The 19,249-nt window shown below is 31.5% G+C and overlaps 1 protein-coding gene across 2 annotated transcripts; it reads left to right on the forward strand.

The window, feature by feature from the left end:
* Positions 1–698: 698 nt before the first annotated feature.
* Positions 699–17,015, forward strand: LOC113392493 (uncharacterized). Of its 2 annotated transcripts, none has more exons than XM_026628953.2 (2): positions 699–829; positions 15,765–17,015. In XM_026628953.2, the coding sequence occupies exons 1-2, from the start codon at positions 791–793 to the stop codon at positions 16,860–16,862; spliced, it is 1,137 nt and encodes a 378-aa protein (XP_026484738.1). In that variant the 5' UTR covers positions 699–790; the 3' UTR covers positions 16,863–17,015. The 2 variants fall into 2 exon arrangements, with proteins under 2 accessions (XP_026484738.1, XP_026484739.1); XM_026628954.2 differs by lacking the exon at positions 699–829 and adding an exon at positions 8,007–8,353 and having other exon boundaries at positions 15,765–17,013.
* Positions 17,016–19,249: the final 2,234 nt, after the last annotated feature.

Below are 19,249 nucleotides of genomic sequence, written 5' to 3' on the forward strand. Positions count from 1 at the left end.
GTCACAGAGGTGGTTCATATTTCTCGCACAAGCAGCGTCCTTGACATTATATCACGAAGTTGTGGGTTGCGCAAATAAATTTACTTGGTGGTAGGGCTTTGCGCAAACCCGTCTGGGTAGGTACCACCCACTCATCAGATATTCTACCGCCAAATAACAGTACTCAGTATTATTGTATTGTGTTCCGTTTTGAAGGGTGAGTGAGCACTGGCTCACTAATACAGGCACAAGGGACATAGGGTTCCCAAGGTTGATGGTGCATAGGCGATGTAAAGCTTTTTTTTTCCTTAGCTTAGGTAATTTCTTACAGCGCCTTTGTCTATGTCGGTGGTGATCACTTACCATCAGGTGGCCCATATTATTGTTTTTATTTTATAATTTTGAATCGTATATATACGTTTTAGCTATGTCGTTATATTTTGATAAATGAGGTGCCGTTAGCTCATCCCACGTGTCATAAATACGTATTGTATTTTGAAATAATATAATACTTTTTTTTTAATAATATGACGTGTATTTACATAGTGAGGTTTTATATATTAATTAAATTATTTTTATAAACCTTTTTTTGCTTTTATCATTATTAAATAATACTTCCATTAAAAAAATCGAACCCGCTTCTGCCTTTAACTCAGACCAGTCACCGATCTAAAACGTCACTTATCTCCGATTAAAATGTCGGCCACTAGAGATACAACATCGGCAGTGAAAAGTATTTTTTTATTAAAAACGATGCCGTTTTAAAATTTTGTGTACGCATTACGATAATTGTAATCGATTTAAATCAACGATGAAGACTCCTTGCGTCATTCCTGGCTGCTCTTTAATTGTGAGTAAATGATAACTGTTAATTGTACGAAGTGAAAATTTGATAATATCCGTTGATAAGTCATGAAATATTAGCATATTTTTATATCTCAGAAAGAGATAAGTTGTTCTATGAAAAATATTCATGTACAGTTTAGTAGAATATTTTTCAAGGTGATTTATTTTATTGTTAATATTGCTCGTTGTGTGCTTGTTTATTAAACAGCCTACGTAAGGCTCAGATAATATAACAGAGAATATAATTTAAAAAAAGAACTCTTAACGTGTTATAATTTTTTTTTTAAAGAATAGTAGCAATGCCCCAAATTAATTAAGGAATTACGAATATTCCAATTTACCCCTCCTTTTAAGCTTATCGCTTGTGTTAGGAGTGGGTTCGACAATAGCTCAAGGGGTCAGGATCGATCCTGCGACTTTTTACATCGCTAGGTAGGCCATAAACCATTGCGCTATTAACGCTTAAATTATTATATCGTGAAATTCATGTTCAGGCTCTTTTAAAAATGCCCTTGACGTGTAGCAAACACAGAAAGACCATATAACAAAATTCGTGCAGTTATCATGTGGTTCAACCACAACCCGTTGTGTTAGTGCCAAGGCGCAACAATAGATATTTCAAAACAAGACACAACTATATAAATCAAGGTAATTGTAGTCTGAAGCTACATAACATCTTAAGCATGTATGCCATAGAAGGTGGAACTGATAGTTTGTTAATTATGCGACAGTAACAACTCCTAGGTCTTTTAGGTAGTCCATTTGCCTAACTAACTTCTTAATAATAATTTATACTTCTGATTTTTAACAATACTTTCTGATTATTTTAGATATACTATCAAAATGACTGTCAGGTTCTAATTTTAAGTTACGTCTTTTTTATTTTATTTTTTAAATATAGAAGCATACTGGCATATGAGTCATCTGATGTTAAGAGGTCACCAACGCTCATAGAATTGAAATCATAAGAAATATTAACCATACCCTATACTATCATCAATGCTCCTTGGAACTAAGAAGTTAGTTTAGTTGCCTGTAGTTAACAACTCGAAAAATTGCTGTTTGGCGGTAGAATGTGCGAAGGGTACTGCACAAAGCCCTACCACCAAGTAGATTTATTACGATGAATTACGCGGTTAATTATTTTGTATTGCAATTGAAAAACATAGACTGCCGCGAACACATTTCGCTTTGAATACGAAATGTACATTAACGTGCTGAGAAGAAATTCAGTCTTAAGTGGAAAAAACTTTGTCGTTGAAAGACTTTGTTACATTTTATAAAGGCTTTCCTTGAAATTATTTTATTTTATATTACTTAAAGTGAATGTTAAAACTCTGCCAATTAAAGTTGCATAAATGTAAACCAAGAACCAATTGCATTATATATACAAGTTTGTATTATTAGGACTCATCTCATGCGTGTCTTTCATATAATTGGTATTTAGTTTAGTATTTCATACTTAAACCTTACAAAATAAGTCAATAGTATCAATTAGATCAATTTTGGGGGAATTACCCGCCTCGTTTTTTTCACGTCACATACTGTATTCTGTATTTATTTGTTTGCTGCGTTCTACGTTTGAAATATGATAACCTTTGGACACAAAACGATCGCCACAATTTTGCGTAAAGAAATAATTATTAAGATAATAAAAAAAAAAGTTGGAATGTTTGTTTTTTTTTAACCGGTTACAGATGAACTACTTACGCTGTCTGCAGGCATACAGGACGTGCCCATAGCGTACATAGATGATACTCATTATGCTAAATTAAAAACAAATAAAATACTATTAATAAAAAAATATCAAGGTTGGATTAGCAGATTACAAAACAAAACTAACAATCTTTATTCTTTAGTATTTAGTAAAGTAATTCTTCAATATCTTTTAAAGCTATTTATGATTATTTCGGTTGTGAAAATTTCTAACAACCGCATCGTTGTAGTTTCGAAACATTCACCAGAATTCAATCGCCATGATTAGATTATTAACTATTAGATACATAGACTCGAAATGATAACGAATTAAGAAGTTACGACATCTCTTTCAGTCTATATTAACACTAGCGAAAAATAATTATAAATTATTTTATTACTAACAACTTAATCTCGCATATCTAATACAGTTATCGACAGCAAGTGATAAGAATTATTCACACCTTATTGTATAGAGAAATACATAGAGTAGTCATTAGTTTAAAATGATCATTTATTTACTTTAAATAGTTTGTTAATGTTAGTTACATACTAAATATGTGCTTCGGAATATTGAATTATGAACAACTATTTACATTAAAGCTAAAAACCCTCACTGATTTTATAGTCACTTGTATACATGATAATATTATTTTAAATACATCCCTTTTTAAAATTGATAACATTGAATTTGTTTTTTAATTCTAATATCTTAATTGTGTTTCTCGGGGTTTCTGCAAAATACGGTACAATTATAAACACTAATTAAAACGCTGAACGCAAATATATTCACGTATCTAATCGCTAGTCAATCTCGGCTTATTAAAATAATTATTAAAAAAGACTTCTAATAACCTTGAAACGTAGTACCCTAAAAAATAAAATATTTCAAGGCCAAAAATTAATTGATCTCACATTTTTCACCATCACGGGTGATTTTTTTTATGCAAATCTATTTAGAACCAAAGTCTAGACGCAAACAACAAAATACAACTTGAGGCCAGTTACAAACTCGGTGGAGCTTGCCAGGATTTGAAAGAGAAATCTTCTGGTTAAATTCACGTATTACAAGCGCTTGACTACTTATTCAACTAATAATTACCACACGCGACTTCCCTCACGTGTCAGAGGTTAACATATGCAAGGTTCTATGCCCCTTTTTTTGAACCCTTGATATGATACATCATGATCAACTATAGAGTAGTTTAAACTCGAGAGCGTTACAAGCTAAACAAATAAACAAACGATTTTACAATATTAGTTAGTATTATGTTTTTTTTTTTTTAATATAATGTACAGTGTTTGTTATGCATAGTTCAGCGTTTAATGATTGTATTATTGGAATCGAATTAACAATCATAATGGTTATATACGTGACTTAGGTACACAATAAAAATAATTGCATAAGTACAGAGTTGCATTAGGTGAAACAGGTGGACTTATCGATAAAGTAACGATTTCTGTCAAACAACCTTTGGACAGGTGACTGGTCGACGAAGAATTCTCAAATGCAAAACTACTATAATTATCGCCCATTTTTTTACGTTTCCTTTGCCTCATTTAGGTAGGCGGGTTGTCAAATGGGCCATCAGATAGTATCAACTATCTTTTATATATGGGCAGTGAGGACTGTATAGTCATAAAAACCCACAAAAATCTATCACACAGATACTGTAGTATTATGCCACTTATGTCTGTTAGACTGGCTTACTTACCCTTCAAACCAGATGTGTGGCGGTAGAATATTATGAGTGGGTGGTACCTACCCTGACAAGTTGACACAAAATCCTACCAGCGGTTTGGGTACATTCCAATGGAAGAAGTAATTCATAGGGTACTGAATGTATTACCAACCTCGAAGAATCCAGTGTTGGTATTTCTTTGTTCAAGCAATGGTCACGTGACATTACCTGACATACCTATATCAATTTATATTATGGTATTATCTAGAAAACTTCAATATATGTTTAACTTCTCCAGGCTATCTGTATTCATAAAATTTAAGATCATCCAGATTTTATCTGATGCAAGTAATTGATTATTATTTTTACGTTAAAAAAACCTACTAAGTGACGTTTGGATTGAATCCACATCCACGATCACTTGATGTTGTTCACGTGCACGAGGTTTCTTTTCAATTGAGGTCAAAATATTCAGAACGGAAGCAATTAAACCAAAAAAATACTGTCCGTTACCTGATCCATACAAGTCATTGAAATTACAAACAACGCATCATTTTTCTTGAATATAGTCATAGCTGTATCATGCAAAAAGACAACTTAATAGATTACCTAGTTTTATTAAAGTCAGAGTCATTAAATAGATAGAACGTAATTGTTGAGAAAAATAAATAATAAAAGCTACAATGACTACTTTCTCCGCTTCTGTCGAAAGTGAAGTGAATGCAAAGCGAAAATTAGGCTACACTTAGAATGCGGTACGCTAACGTTAAAAAGTGAAGTTTATTTTTCGCTAACAAAATTGGAACGAGTGCAAAATTTACAAAGAGCCAGTAAGTACCTGAGTAACCTTGGTCGTTAGCTCTTAATTATACTCTTGGGTGGTTAGGAAGATGGTTTTAAATTTGAATTAAATTAACAAAGTATTCCCACCGCTCTTATGAGCAATTTAAATAACGTTATATTATAATGATGCATGTACAGACAAAGTGACTGCGCTTATTTTTTAAATTACACATTTGTTTTTTTTTTTTTTTTGTATAAAATCTTTTTTTTAACACGGTATAATATTTAAAACATTTTTTAATTATTTTAAAAGATAGCTAAGTAGATTTGAGTGGCACTATTTCAATGATTTCGTATCATGACTCTTCAGACCCAACTGTACCTTGGTTTTGGTTTATGGAAACCCGTCAATAGTGTTAACGCTTCAAATTCAAACTCAAACTCAAAATTCCTTTATTCAACATAGAAGCATCACACTCACTTATTGATGGTCAAATTAAACACTACCACCGGTTCGGAAAAAGGAACACCCTGACCTGAGAAGAACCGGCGTAAGAAACTCAGCGGGTCGCGCGGTTTTTTTGTCAAATTAAGTAAATACATAATTGTATATGATATATAGAAACAGCCAGGACGCGATCGTTTCATTCCCAAGGTGTGCTATCAAACATAAACTCACTAATTGTTTAGTAACCTTTCGCACACAAGCGTTCTTTAATATTTTTTTAAATTTGGTCACAGAAGTAATTTGAGCGCTTTCTGGGATCCTATTGTAGAAGCGTATACATTGCCCCACAAAAGAGTTACTGACTCTATGCAGTCGAGTAACAGGAGTAACAAGATTGTGTTTGTTCCTTGTACCAGTGTTATGAGAATCACATTTTCTCATAAAATCATTAATATTTTTCCGTACATACAAAACATTACAGAATATATATTGAGAAGCAACAGTCAATATCTTAATTTCTTTAAATTTATACCTTAATGATTCCTTGGCTCCTAGGTTATAGATTGCGCGAATAGCCCTCTTCTGCAGAACAAATATAGTATGGATAGCGGCTGCGTTACCCCAAAGCATAATACCGTAGGACATTATACTGTGAAAGTAACTGAAATAAACTAGGCGAACCGTATCAATATCGGTAAATAATCTAATTTTTTTGACCGCAAATGCTGCAGAACTCAGTCTACCCGCCAATCCGTTTATATGGGGGAGCCACTGTAACTTGGCATCAAGAGTAAGGCCAAGAAATTCAGTTGTTTCAACTAGATCCATCGATGCCCCATTGATAAGTACATCGGATTTTACATTTTGCACGTTTGGTGTGCAAAATTTTACAATTTTAGTTTTTTTATTATTCAGCCTAAGATTATTTACGCTAAACCAGTGTAATATATCAGACATAGCATTGTTTACATCGTCATACTGTACCTGTTTCCTATTAATTTTAAAAACCAAAGAGGTATCATCAGCAAACAATACTATTACATGTTTGTTCCCAACAAGAAAGGGCAAGTCATTTATGTATATGAGGAATAGAAAAGGTCCAAGAATTGATCTTTGTGGGACCCCCATACCAACTGAGACCCCAGGAGACCTTATCCCTTTAACGTCAACCCTATGAATTATATTGTTAAGATAAGAAGTCAGAAGGTCGATTGCACATTCTCTAATTCCATAGTGATATAGTTTCCTGACCAGAGTTTCATGTTGAACGCAATCAAAGGCTTTGGATAATTCGCAGAAAATCCCTAAGGCATCCTGCGACTTCTCCCAGGCTTCATAGATATTTCTTATAAGTTCGATACCTGCGTCTGTAGTCGAGCGACCCCTCATAAATCCAAATTGTTTTCTATGAAGCAGATTGTATCTATTGAAATATGCTAATACAACAACATTCCTCAACAAATCCTATCAGATAAAAACCGTCATTAAAATAGCGAGATAGAATATTATAAACATATATATTTGATTGTTTTTTTTCTAATTACACGCAACATTATTTATGCATTTGGCATTGAGTTTTTGTTTAAATCAAGAACCTTGCTTGAAATTGTTATTAAAATGTACATATCTATCTCGAATATTTAAATGCGGAATGCACGAAATTTATAATAAAATAAAAATAGATTTTTATTTTTTATTAAAACATGACGTGTTACGGAATATATGTTATTCGACTTCAAAAATAAGGATGAAATTAATTCGGTTTTAATCAGCGGATATAAAAAAATTTATATTGTCTAATTAACTAAGTGTTATAGTCAAAATACTTTTAACATTGTTTCTTGGTGACAATCGAAAACTAATTTTAATATTGTTTTACTAGTGATCCTCGGCTTTGTTTGGGTGCAGATTATTATTAATAAAGAAAATGTTAATTATAATATAAATTTAATTTATACCCTATCGCACTGCACAAATTATTTGTATTATTGCATCATTAATTCCGGAGACTATTCCCTACAAACGAACAATACTTACAACTTTTCAATATTAGCGTCACAAAACTGGAGGTATTTATTAAAATCATGACTGTTTAACTTACGACGAGCGATGCAGGTATTTAACAGCGAGTTTAATTTTAGTCACGATACAATTGTATGTATCAATTATTTTTGAATACGGGTAAATGAATGCTTTGATAAAAAAAAATTTTCTAATTCTGATTTGAATAGTTACGATAAAATAAGCCTTAATTCTATTACATAAGAACGCAAATAGCACGTATATATTAATATCACCGTCAACAGTTGAAGTATCTTAACATGTACGTTCCGTTATATTAATGGGTCAAAAAGTGTCACAGAGTTTTTGTTACGTGTTGTATCAATTTTCGTGACTTCCGTATTTTTTGCCGGCTCTTTGTGTTAAGCGATGCATCATTTTCCGGAATACCACCGGACTAATAACAATCAAACCATTGTTCATTTCAAATTTACGATCAGTCGGTCTTCAAACTCGAAACTCGCCGCGCTGTTTGCAATCCGAATATCAAATACGTTGAATTTTTGTTCAGTTTCCAATTTCAAATTTTAGTTATCGGTTGCCAGCGTAAATTTAATAATGTTGAAAAATCGTATTAACAAACGACTCCATTGAAATCTGTAATCTCTGATAGGGCGCTTCCACAAGTTAGCGTTTATCGCTAACTATATCTCACTCGTTCTAATATATGACCGTGAAGAGAGATAGTGACATTTTATGATAACACCACAAAATTTTATAATGGTAGTAACATTCGCATTCAGACTAAAGGATGAAGAAGTGGGGCGCATAAATTGATCAGGATTATAAGTGTTACGGTCATACAAGGACGTTTAAAGTTGATATACTCACGATTGGACACAACACTCGTAAAAAAATGGTAATTATTATTTTTTACTATTAAAACATTTATGGGTATTTTCAAAAATGTCTAATTTTCACAAACACTTTTACGTCATTTTTACTTTTTGAATTATACGTCTTATCTATACCAATACAGTTTCATATTTTTGTAACAGAAAGAGTTTTCTTAAAACAGGTCTTATATCATTGTTAAATACTAACTAATGCCGCTATTATAAAAACTTGACTTCCATCCCTATAATGAAGAGCTCATAAAGGTTCCGTATTAAAATGAAGCTCAAAATAGAGTGGTTTACAATGTCAACAACGTATTTTTCATAGATTCGAGGTGGTCGAAAATTAATATCAGCTATCGAGTGATCTTTAACATAATTATCGAATGCTTCTTCTTACTGAAAATATCTTCAGCTTTAGAAATATATTATGTAACTGATTAGGTTTTAGGGTAATAATTATTATCTTTGCAATCAGCTTCAAATGTTCGATTTAGTGAATCTTAATCAAATTAATAATTTGGCTGAATGTTGTGATTTAATTTTGGAATTTATAATCTATATTTTAGATATTATACATTATTTTAACACTAAATCAATATAACAGAAAAAAAGTAACGTAAGATAACTTGGTATGAGAGCTTGAAGTTCCTACCAGCATAAAGGAAATAATAGACGTATAAGAATTACCTATCAAAATCAATATTACTATATACCCTGAATTATATAAGTTCAAAGAGCAAAAAATCAAGTACGATGAGAGAAATATAACAAAACGGGTCAAGCACATGTTACAAAGAAATAGAAAACTTCAACACTCAGCCGTCGTACAGATGGACGTCAAAGTTTTTTTCTTATATTTCGTCTTCCACGAAGAGTAAATTTATTTCGGTTGCAAATGTCAAATTCGATTTTTATACATATATTTTTTTAAATACTCGTTGAATTGTATAAATTCGGGCATTGTGAATTGTCACACATATTGTTGTTATTTAAATGTATTTTTATTGTATGTCTCTAGATTTATAACATTAATATTCTACACTAGATGCTCCAACCCCGTAGCGTAATATTAAATAGTCTTATAACCTCCCTCAATAAATGAGCTATTTAACGTCATTTTATTGGAATTACACTGCTAGGTCGTTAGTTTAGTCCGTTCAAACAATATTTTCAGTATCAAAATAGCATATATAACACAAAACTTTAGAAATGTTTAAGCCTGTAAGTGGGTTAGAAACAATATTTATTTATGTTACCTACTGCTCCATTGTTAAGGTACGATACTTAAATATATTCGGTATATATTTAGTAATAATAATTTGTAAATATATTCAGTAATGTCGCTTATAATAAACGAGTTATTTGGCACAAAAATGGGTTTACAAATTGGAATGTTACTCGTAATTCAAAAAATGCCCTTAAATAGACTCTCTTTTTGTTAAATATGAATATAAATATATCCATATTTACACATAATCTAATGATAAAATATCTTGACCTATCACAAGCCACTGCTTGTAATACATATATATAATAATTTGTCAAATTTTGTACGTCTACCAGTACATATAAAAAATTGGACAAAGCATAATAAAAAGGTGTAATATAGATTATAGAGTATTTTTAATGTCTGTGCATTTTTAACCGACTTCCAAAATGGAGAAGGTTCTCTATTTGAATATTTAAATATTTATGTATGTTCGGGCATAACTTCGACATAAGATGGATTTGCAATTCTTTATTTTTTCGAAAGAGGTTTATCCCGAAAAGGTTCCATTCAAATTTCTTAAAGAGCAGATCTTTATGGATATCGATATGGTTGAATTTCTGACACAGATTACGGAACTCTTCAATAAACGCTAGCAAATTTAATGCGATTCTTAATATATTGCTATATGTTATTGAAGTCAGTATTTTTATAAAGCAATAATTTTATATATTATATTTATATTTGTGCTACGAAACGAGATAAAAATAACTAATAATAGTTTGTTTTATAAACTGATTATTCGGAGATGAAGAATTTGCTGAAAACTAGATTATTACTAGAAAACTACGTTTGGCAATGATTAGATTGACCACTGTCTTCGAATTTCTATCCGAAGAACTATGTTTGAGTGAATTTTCTTTAAATATATTTTTTGCTGGATTATATATGTGGACTTATAGAATGCCAACTTGTTTATATGACACACTTAGAGATGCATAAAAATGTAATTTGTTGAAATCAATACTTGAATTCGATTATATCACACTTAATCGGTATTTTTATTAAGACTAATTAAAATGACTAAATAACATTCGAATTTCAAAACTATTGCAATAAAAAAAATTGCTTAATTAAAAGTAAATTACGCAATTAATGTTAGTACGCAATTCAAATTAACGTAACAGTACGCTATGCGTAAGTACCCGTTCCCGTAATATGGCGGTTTAGTACAATCGCCCGTTCCACTTGATCCTTAATTAATATTGCTGGGTACGACCGTCCGTCCTAGATCATAGAGCAAATATACATGACCGGGCAAAGAATGGGTTAATTGTTTTTAAAAATTGAAACAGACGATGTAATATTTTGTCTGCTATCAATGATATGATAATGATATGTTTTGTACAATTACTTTTTGTGATAAAAAATGAATGAAAGAAAATCTCTTTATTAGGACACGACACAATCTTTGAAATTAACTTCAAAAAATTTTTTATTACCAGTAAGGCGGATAGTAACACCCATATTTAAAGAAAAAAATGATAGACATACAAAAACCATAACACTGGAACCTCGTTTACGACGATTTTAAAACTAGTTTCATTTGTTTTATAACCAAATCAATAATATTAATCTTCCAGTCAATAGCTATGTATTACCTAATACATAACTCAAACTCTTCCTAATATGAGCAGTTACCCCAATTTTTGCTAAACGCAATATTAAAGTTAACGTATCGCCTTGCCGAAGTGAAAAAGACTATTTGCGAGTTTAATAGAAATTTCGTTGGTTTGTAGCAAACATAAGTAGGCGTGTTAAAGGTCGTGTATACACAACGCTTTCATTCACAAAATAAGACATTTTCACACTAAAAACTAAACCGTAGCGTTTTTTTTACAACGTCTCAATACTCACTTGTAGTTATTTATTTATTAATTACTTCGCTATAATTCATGTATTACCTAATTGTAATTTAAGTATATATATATATATATATATTTATAACTGTATTAAAACTTTTTTTGTCTAATCAAAGGTATGTAGTCTATAAGATAAAATATATTTTTACCGAAGATTGCTATTTCGAATACGAGTAAATATCATGTTTTCATGTGTTTAATTTCTTAATTCCTTAGCTCGTTGGTGGATTTAGAATGAATTTCTGCCTCTTGTCTGTCTCCTGATCTAAGATCTGGTAAACGGATCACCTGCTGGTTAGTGGTCACTACTGCCCATAGAGATCGGCGCTGTAAGAAATATAGAAAATCGTTACAATGCACCACCAGCCTTAGAAACTGAGATGTTATGTCCATTGTGTCTGTATTTACAATACCTCACACAACCGGAAAACAACAATTCTACGTATGTTTGACGTACCTACCTAGACGGTTGCACGAATCCCTACAACCAAGTGAATATTATTAATTAGTAAAGCAATTTTTAGACGATTAATCTAAAGCAACGTATTGCGTTTACGCCGTTTACGAATAAGTATGAAGGGCACTTTATAATGCGTAGGAAGAAATGGCTGGGAAGTTTTGTTTACCCACTTTGGGCCCATAGATGGATGACGAAGAAACGATAAGTACACTCTTGCGCAGTGTACTCAAGGAAATTGTCGCTTATTTTATCCCAACGGAAATCAATAATTTGAGCCGCTGGTCGTCAGTAAATCCGGACAAGTCAAACGAAACTTGATGAGCTTGATTAGTTTCATAATATGGGGCGAAGGAAAACATCGAGAAAACGTATGTGCCTGATGAGTTTCTAGCACTTAATACACGAACCCGTACTGGAATGTATAAGTTATCAGCTTAATAAAATATGACGGATTTGGATCCTTTTATAAAACAATAGAATTATCGAATGTTTAATATATCATATATAAATATATTGACCATTCCACTGTATCATTAATAACATATTATATATATAGCGTTTAAAATTATTCAAATGATTATTATTATTTATATTGAAAAAGTCTTCCTTCAAGTTAAAGTTAGCATTAATCGCTGTAAAAAAAAACTTTATAGACTTAATAGTCTTAAATAACAGTTTCACTAAAGAACAGTTTAACTAATTTTCACATAATATTTTTTATACTAACACAACACGTCACGAATTCGTTTTCAGGTCGCCTTTTTTCTCTTATTCCCAAAACGTATGTATTCTAATCGTCTTGGCGTGCAAAAAAATAAAGATACTTTGAATGGGTAGATCAGAATTGAAGATAAGAGGTGCCTCACATCTCTGCAAAATTTATGTTTTTGTTAAATCCTTTCGAAAACATTACGAAACGAAGTTAGTAATTTAAAACAGGTCATTGTCTTTTATAAAAATCTATGTTAATAAAACTAAAAATTGTATAACTTGGTGATAGGGCTTTGTGCAAGCCCGTCTGGGTAGGTACCACCCACTCATCAGATATTGTACCGCCAAACAGCAGTACTCAGTACTATTGTGTTTCGGTTTGAAGGATGAGTGTGCCAGTGTGACTACAGGCACAAGGGGCCAAGTTTTCAAGGTTGGCGGCACACTGGCGATAAAGGGGTTAATATTTCTAAGCTTATTACAGTGCTAATATATATAGTCAGTGGTGACCACATACTACCAGTTGGCCCATATGGACATCTACATAAATAATTTATAAAAAAATCTTCGAAATCTTTCAACAACAATAATTATAATAATTTACAAAGTCAATATCACGAACGTATAACGAAGTACTTTATCTTATTTCTTATCTCAACCGGAAAAAAATCGCATTAATTCATACTTTGATGAATTTCCTTTAAACGGCTTATGCATTTAATGAAAAATCACAAAGATTTCATTAAAGTTGGATTTCGATAGTATATATATGTATATTTTTTATTTTAAAAATTTTGTAAATGTTAATGACCTTGTCGAAAAAATATCTTATAGTCATAAAAAAGGTTTTACTATCATGGTAGATTGTGGATTATTATAGATATAATTACTTCTATTTATATATTTGCCAGAATTATATTTTTTTTAGATTATTATGATTACGTTACATCGACATTTTTGACATTTTAAGCCGGTATTCCATCCATGCGAAGTCGCGACGGATAACTAGTTTAATATAACTCTACATGATTTACAGACTTAATCACCGTAAAGCAAATAATAGGTTTAATATATTTGGAACAAAGTTATTTTACGCAGCGTACGGTAGAGTGAACTGACAGAGAAATCGTCATGTTAGGAAAAAGCATTATGCCACCTCCAGGCGACCATCCCTCTCTTTCTCTTTGTCTCTATCTCTCTCTAATACGTACGGTTTTATTTAAACTTATTTTATATTATTGTTTTAGTTCACGCGGGATTTTTAATAATTATTTTATTTATTGTCGTTTCATTATTCTAGAGTTTATTTGAATTTATTACTCTGTATCTGTTATTAAATACATAATAAAATATATCAAAAGTAATTTCATTCAAACCGGGTGTCCCATGAAACATCTTTTTCTTCAGCCTTACCAATGTTTCTACGAGTCACAAGCAATAGTATTTAATAAAACAATACCCGTAATTGGTATTAAAGCGAACGAAAATGAAGTACCATTTCATGTTTTTCATGGAAAGGTTATTACTTACGAAAGCGGAAACATATCGACGTAGCTGCGTTAGTCATTGATAAATCAGTTTCCAAGGGCAAAGTTGGGTGAAGTTGCCATTATATTATATTTAACTCCCACTTTAGCTTCTGTTTTTTTTATAAGGAAAATTTTATCAAAATATTTTTATTGTAACGACACACCCCAGTGTTTTCGCAATGTATTAATAAAGGAAATAATATTATATATGTAAATATAATTTAATAAATATAATAAGGCAACTTAGAAATAATATATATATATAGCCTTCTAGTACGGATTTTTTTTTTCTAGTATTAGGCCTCTTTTAAATATTAGCATAGATCATTTATTTAAAAAATAATTAATGTCGTTGTTGCATTTTTCTTTTAAGATATTTTAAAAAAGGAAATCATATCTTGCAGGTTGGTATTAATGAAATGATACATATGTGGCAGAAATTCATTGAATTGGGAACATACAGGTTTCCTAGCGATTTTTACCTTCACGCTGAGCTGAGATGAATTATAAGCACATAATTCAGCGGTTCTTGACTGGTTTTGAACCCGCAATCATTAAGATGCACCCGTTTAGAACCTGGCCATTTCGACTCTCTTATTTATTTACGGTATATGTTTGCGGTAACTTAGTGCAAAATATGCCAATGTGACGTATAATAAGCAAGATAAGAAAATTCATCGGTTTTAAATTTTAAAGTTTTAATTGTTAACATAAATAGACATCATATAAACAAAGTCGCTTACCGCTGTCTGTCCCTATGTATGCTTAAACCAGCATTGCACCTAGTATATTTAGTATCGGCATTGCACCCGTGCGAAGCCGGGGCGGGTTATGTATACACTAGCGGCGGGCTCGCTAGTGTAAAAATAAATATCAAAATTTTGAAAATTATTACCAAAACATTATGAAGTTCGTGTATTTTATTTACTTGAAAACAGTGTATGAAACTGATCCAACAACTTTCAACACTATAAATATATATACAGATAAATTAATGGAAATTATATATTCAACTAATGTATTTCTTGTCGGTTCTTCTTGAATCTACATTGCGAATTGGTCGCGTTACATTTAATATAATCTTGTAAAATGACTACTTCAAACTCAAAGGGCTTATAAAAGCAATTTTGTAACCATGTTTGAAAATCCACATGAAATAGAATTTGAGTAGAATTGTCAACTTTTGGTGCCAGCTGTTGGTGTAAAATTAAATATTGTTTTAGAGCAAAGAGGATATACTGTATAAGGTGAATAATTCTTTTATCGTGTCAAAACAAGTGGATACGCACTTTCCACTTCATGTGATATCATCGCGATAACAATCAACTTCATAAATACCATTGCTCATGAAGTGATTTTACAAAAAAAAAACAAATGAATATAACGAATTCTATGCGTAATGCGTGACTAAAATGATTATATTAGTTAAAACATTTCCAAGTATTCAAACGAATTGTTTTGTATATTTGTATCGGCCTTTGCTTTTTATTCGATTCAATTAACTTTATTTAGTTTATATATAGGATATTTATTAAACACATGAATTAAATAATCGGATGAATTAATTAAAAAAGATAATTAATTTTTTTTATTCTTTTTCAGAGTAAGTTATTTCGATCAAAATCGAATGATTTTGAGAACGAAGCGTTGGAGATTCACAACGAATACAGAAGAGAACACGGAGTTCCACCTTTAGTTCTGAATAAAGACATTTGTAAAATAAGCCAGAAGTGGGCCGAAGAACTAGCTAAGAATGATAAAATGGCGTACAGCGTAAACCAGACTTATGGAGAAAGTGTATACTGCGGTTGGTCACCAGACTCTAATACGAAAATAAAAGCGAAAGATTGCGTTGACAGATGGTATAATGAAATCAATGATTTCTCTTTTGGAAAAGAGCCTGATGTCTTAAATTGTGGTCATTTTACTCAAATCGTTTGGAGAAGTACAAAGGAACTCGGAATAGGTAATGCCAAAAGCAAATCAGGAAAGTTGTATGTGGTAGCTAATTACTATCCCCCTGGAAATTACGCTGGCCAATTCATGAAAAACATTCCACCACCGGGAGCTTTTCAATTTCGGTCTAGCTCCAGTTATAGTTCATCTATTTCACCGCGAGAATCCAACAATAATTTAGCGCCACATTCACCTAATAAATCTGGGCCTCCATCACCGAATTTTAGGAGCAGCAAAAATTTAAGTGATATAGCTAATGATTTAGTCACAAAAATCAAATCATTTTCGATATCAACAGAAAAGTTTGAAGAAGAATTTCTCCAAGCCCACAACGATTACAGATTTAAACACCGAGTACCACCTCTGGAACTTAGTAAGAGGTTATGTAAAAACGCAGAAGATTGGGCCAAAACTATTTCTAAAAAGGGAAAAGTCGAACACCAAGACCAAAATGAATATGGTGAAAACATATTCTACGCTTGGTCGTCCGATCCCAATTTTTCGCTATCAGGAAGAGATCCAGTAGACAAATGGTACAGTGAAATTAGTAATCACTCATTCGGCCAAGAGCCAGACCATTTAAGTTCTGGACATTTTACCCAAGTTGTGTGGGAGGATAGCAGGGAAATAGGCGTAGGTGTGGCAAAAACAAAAGAGGGACAAATTTACGTTGTGGCGAATTATTATCCACCCGGTAATGTAATGGGAAGTTTTGCTAACAACGTTCGCCCACCTGTTTATTAAATTACCAATTTCTAGACGACACCAAAGACGTTTTACATTCCAAAGAAATAAGTTATTTAGTTATATGATATATTTTATTTATTATTTTTTTTATATTTTAGATTAAGGTAGATAGAATTATTATTGTGATGTTACAGTAAATGTAAATAAATTTCTTTTTTTTTTTTTAATTATTATTGTATAAATTTATTTCTAGACTTATTACAATAATAACTAAGTTTTATATTAACTTTTAGAAATCATAGAACTGTATGAAATATACCTATATTATCTATTAATTTCATTTAAAAATTTTACAGTTAATGGAACAAAATTATAAGTTTAGAAGACTTTTGGCTGATATATTGTTAAAATCACTTGACCCTTCTTGCTCGGTGTTTGAGTACATACTAACAAAGATGTTGATAAAGCAGGCATGCTCCATTGGGGCCTAAGATTGTTCTTTTTATAGGAGAAATTAATGCCATTGAAAAATCAACTCTGTTCTCTGGTCAGATAGAAATAAGTTGCGTTAGCCAAAGTTTTCAGCAATTTTCACGTCTTTATTAGTAGCTTTACCGATTACATTAAAAATTATTGAATTTATAAATGTTTTGTAATCTATTTGCCTATAATATGCCTAGAAGTTTGACTCATTGTAGAACTAAAAGGCCTTTGAACTGGAAAAAATATCCTCTACACTACTTGAGTATTCATTACGAACGAGTTTTACGGAAATAAACCCCCAAGAGAGCGAATAGGAGTGGGTTAGAAAGTAGAAACTACAGTACTATAATTTTCTGAAATAAATCATACAACAAGTTTTTTATGATACAACTACTAAGAAAAGTCAATAAATAAAAACACATATTTTTTATAGCACTGCTATTCAGTTAGAAATCACTTCGTATGTCACTCGTAAAATAATAATTAGTTTACTGAGACTTGCTAATTCGAAATGTGTTCTCTATGGGTATCATTATCTATTTATATATCTTTATGGCATTTCACAACATTTTTTGCTGAACTATTCTGTAACAAAAAGTTCAAAACTCACCGTACAATACGATGGTAAAATATCAGAATTTGATATGCGACATATACCATATTTAGCGTACAGAAGTAAACTACTTACTAAGTTGAGTTAGTAAGACTTACAAATCCAAATAAAACACAAGGAACACTTTTAGCAAATTACAAGTCGCGCTAATATCGACCTTACTGTCCGCGCCCAAAAAGGAAAAATAACGGCGGCTTAATTCAGTTTCGCGCGCCTTTGTTTTTTTTTTCGTTTTTTTATTTGTTCTAGACAGTTGTATGAATAAAGGTATGCCCTAAATCTATAATAATTATAACATTTACAGGATCACACGTATCGGGCATAGCGTGGCATAGCGTATCACGAAGTCAGTTGTCAAAATGAGTGACACACGGAGTGATTTCTTACAAAAACACGTTGCAGTGAAGTTTACGTTTACTAAATAGCTCTAATAGACAGTTTAAGTACAAATTAATATACTTTAATAACCCAATGTTGGTATTAGACCTCGTTTCTTTTTAAGGCTTGGATTTTTTTCTACTAATAATGGTAGATTTAGCACTATTAACTATTTTAATGTATTTAATTTCTGGTTTCGAAACTAGCGGTTAAAACTTGGAAACGCTTTGCATATTCTCGTATAAGATTCGTGGATATTAGTTATTTTATTGTTAGTCATTACAGAATAAAGAGTATTTGTTAGTACAGATACATTATTACGAATATATAGATATGTTTTCTGAACTCTGAATACATTCTGCGTTGAAAGACTGAAATATACGATTAACTCGAACTATTCTATTTCACGGTTTGCATTCAATATTTAACTTACAGTAGAAACCGAATTGAACTCGAGTTGTACAACAAATGGTAATTGTGCACGCTACAATAGATTCTATTGTGCAGAAGTTGAAATTAGAATTGCATGATATAAATTTAGTTTCGCTGTGTTTACTGTTTGCTGAACTTTCTACTAATACACATATTTGATCAGATTTTTAAATTTGCAAGATGAAATATTACAAATTTTGATTCAGATCATTATATATTATATTAAATACTTCTTATTCAACTAACTGCTTCGGTAACGTTACCGTAAGTTTCATAGTTACATGGAAAGGTGATCTGACCGGCTTCAGTGCGTGATCGGGCGTGATGCAGTGTCGACTTCCTTTCAGGCTGCTAATAATAAATATTTAAGACAATAACCAGATCAATTTAATTGTCCCGACCATGGATTTGAAACTAGTATCGTGGTATATATAACCTCATTGTTAGCTTCTTAACTAAAGATGCGCTTAGTATACTAATATATAATACACTGAACAGTAAAACTCTCGGATTAAATTTTTTGGTAGTGGGGCTTTGT

This window comes from Vanessa tameamea, chromosome 5, assembly GCF_037043105.1.
Source record: "Vanessa tameamea isolate UH-Manoa-2023 chromosome 5, ilVanTame1 primary haplotype, whole genome shotgun sequence".
NCBI classification, from domain to species: Eukaryota; Metazoa; Arthropoda; class Insecta; order Lepidoptera; family Nymphalidae; genus Vanessa; species Vanessa tameamea.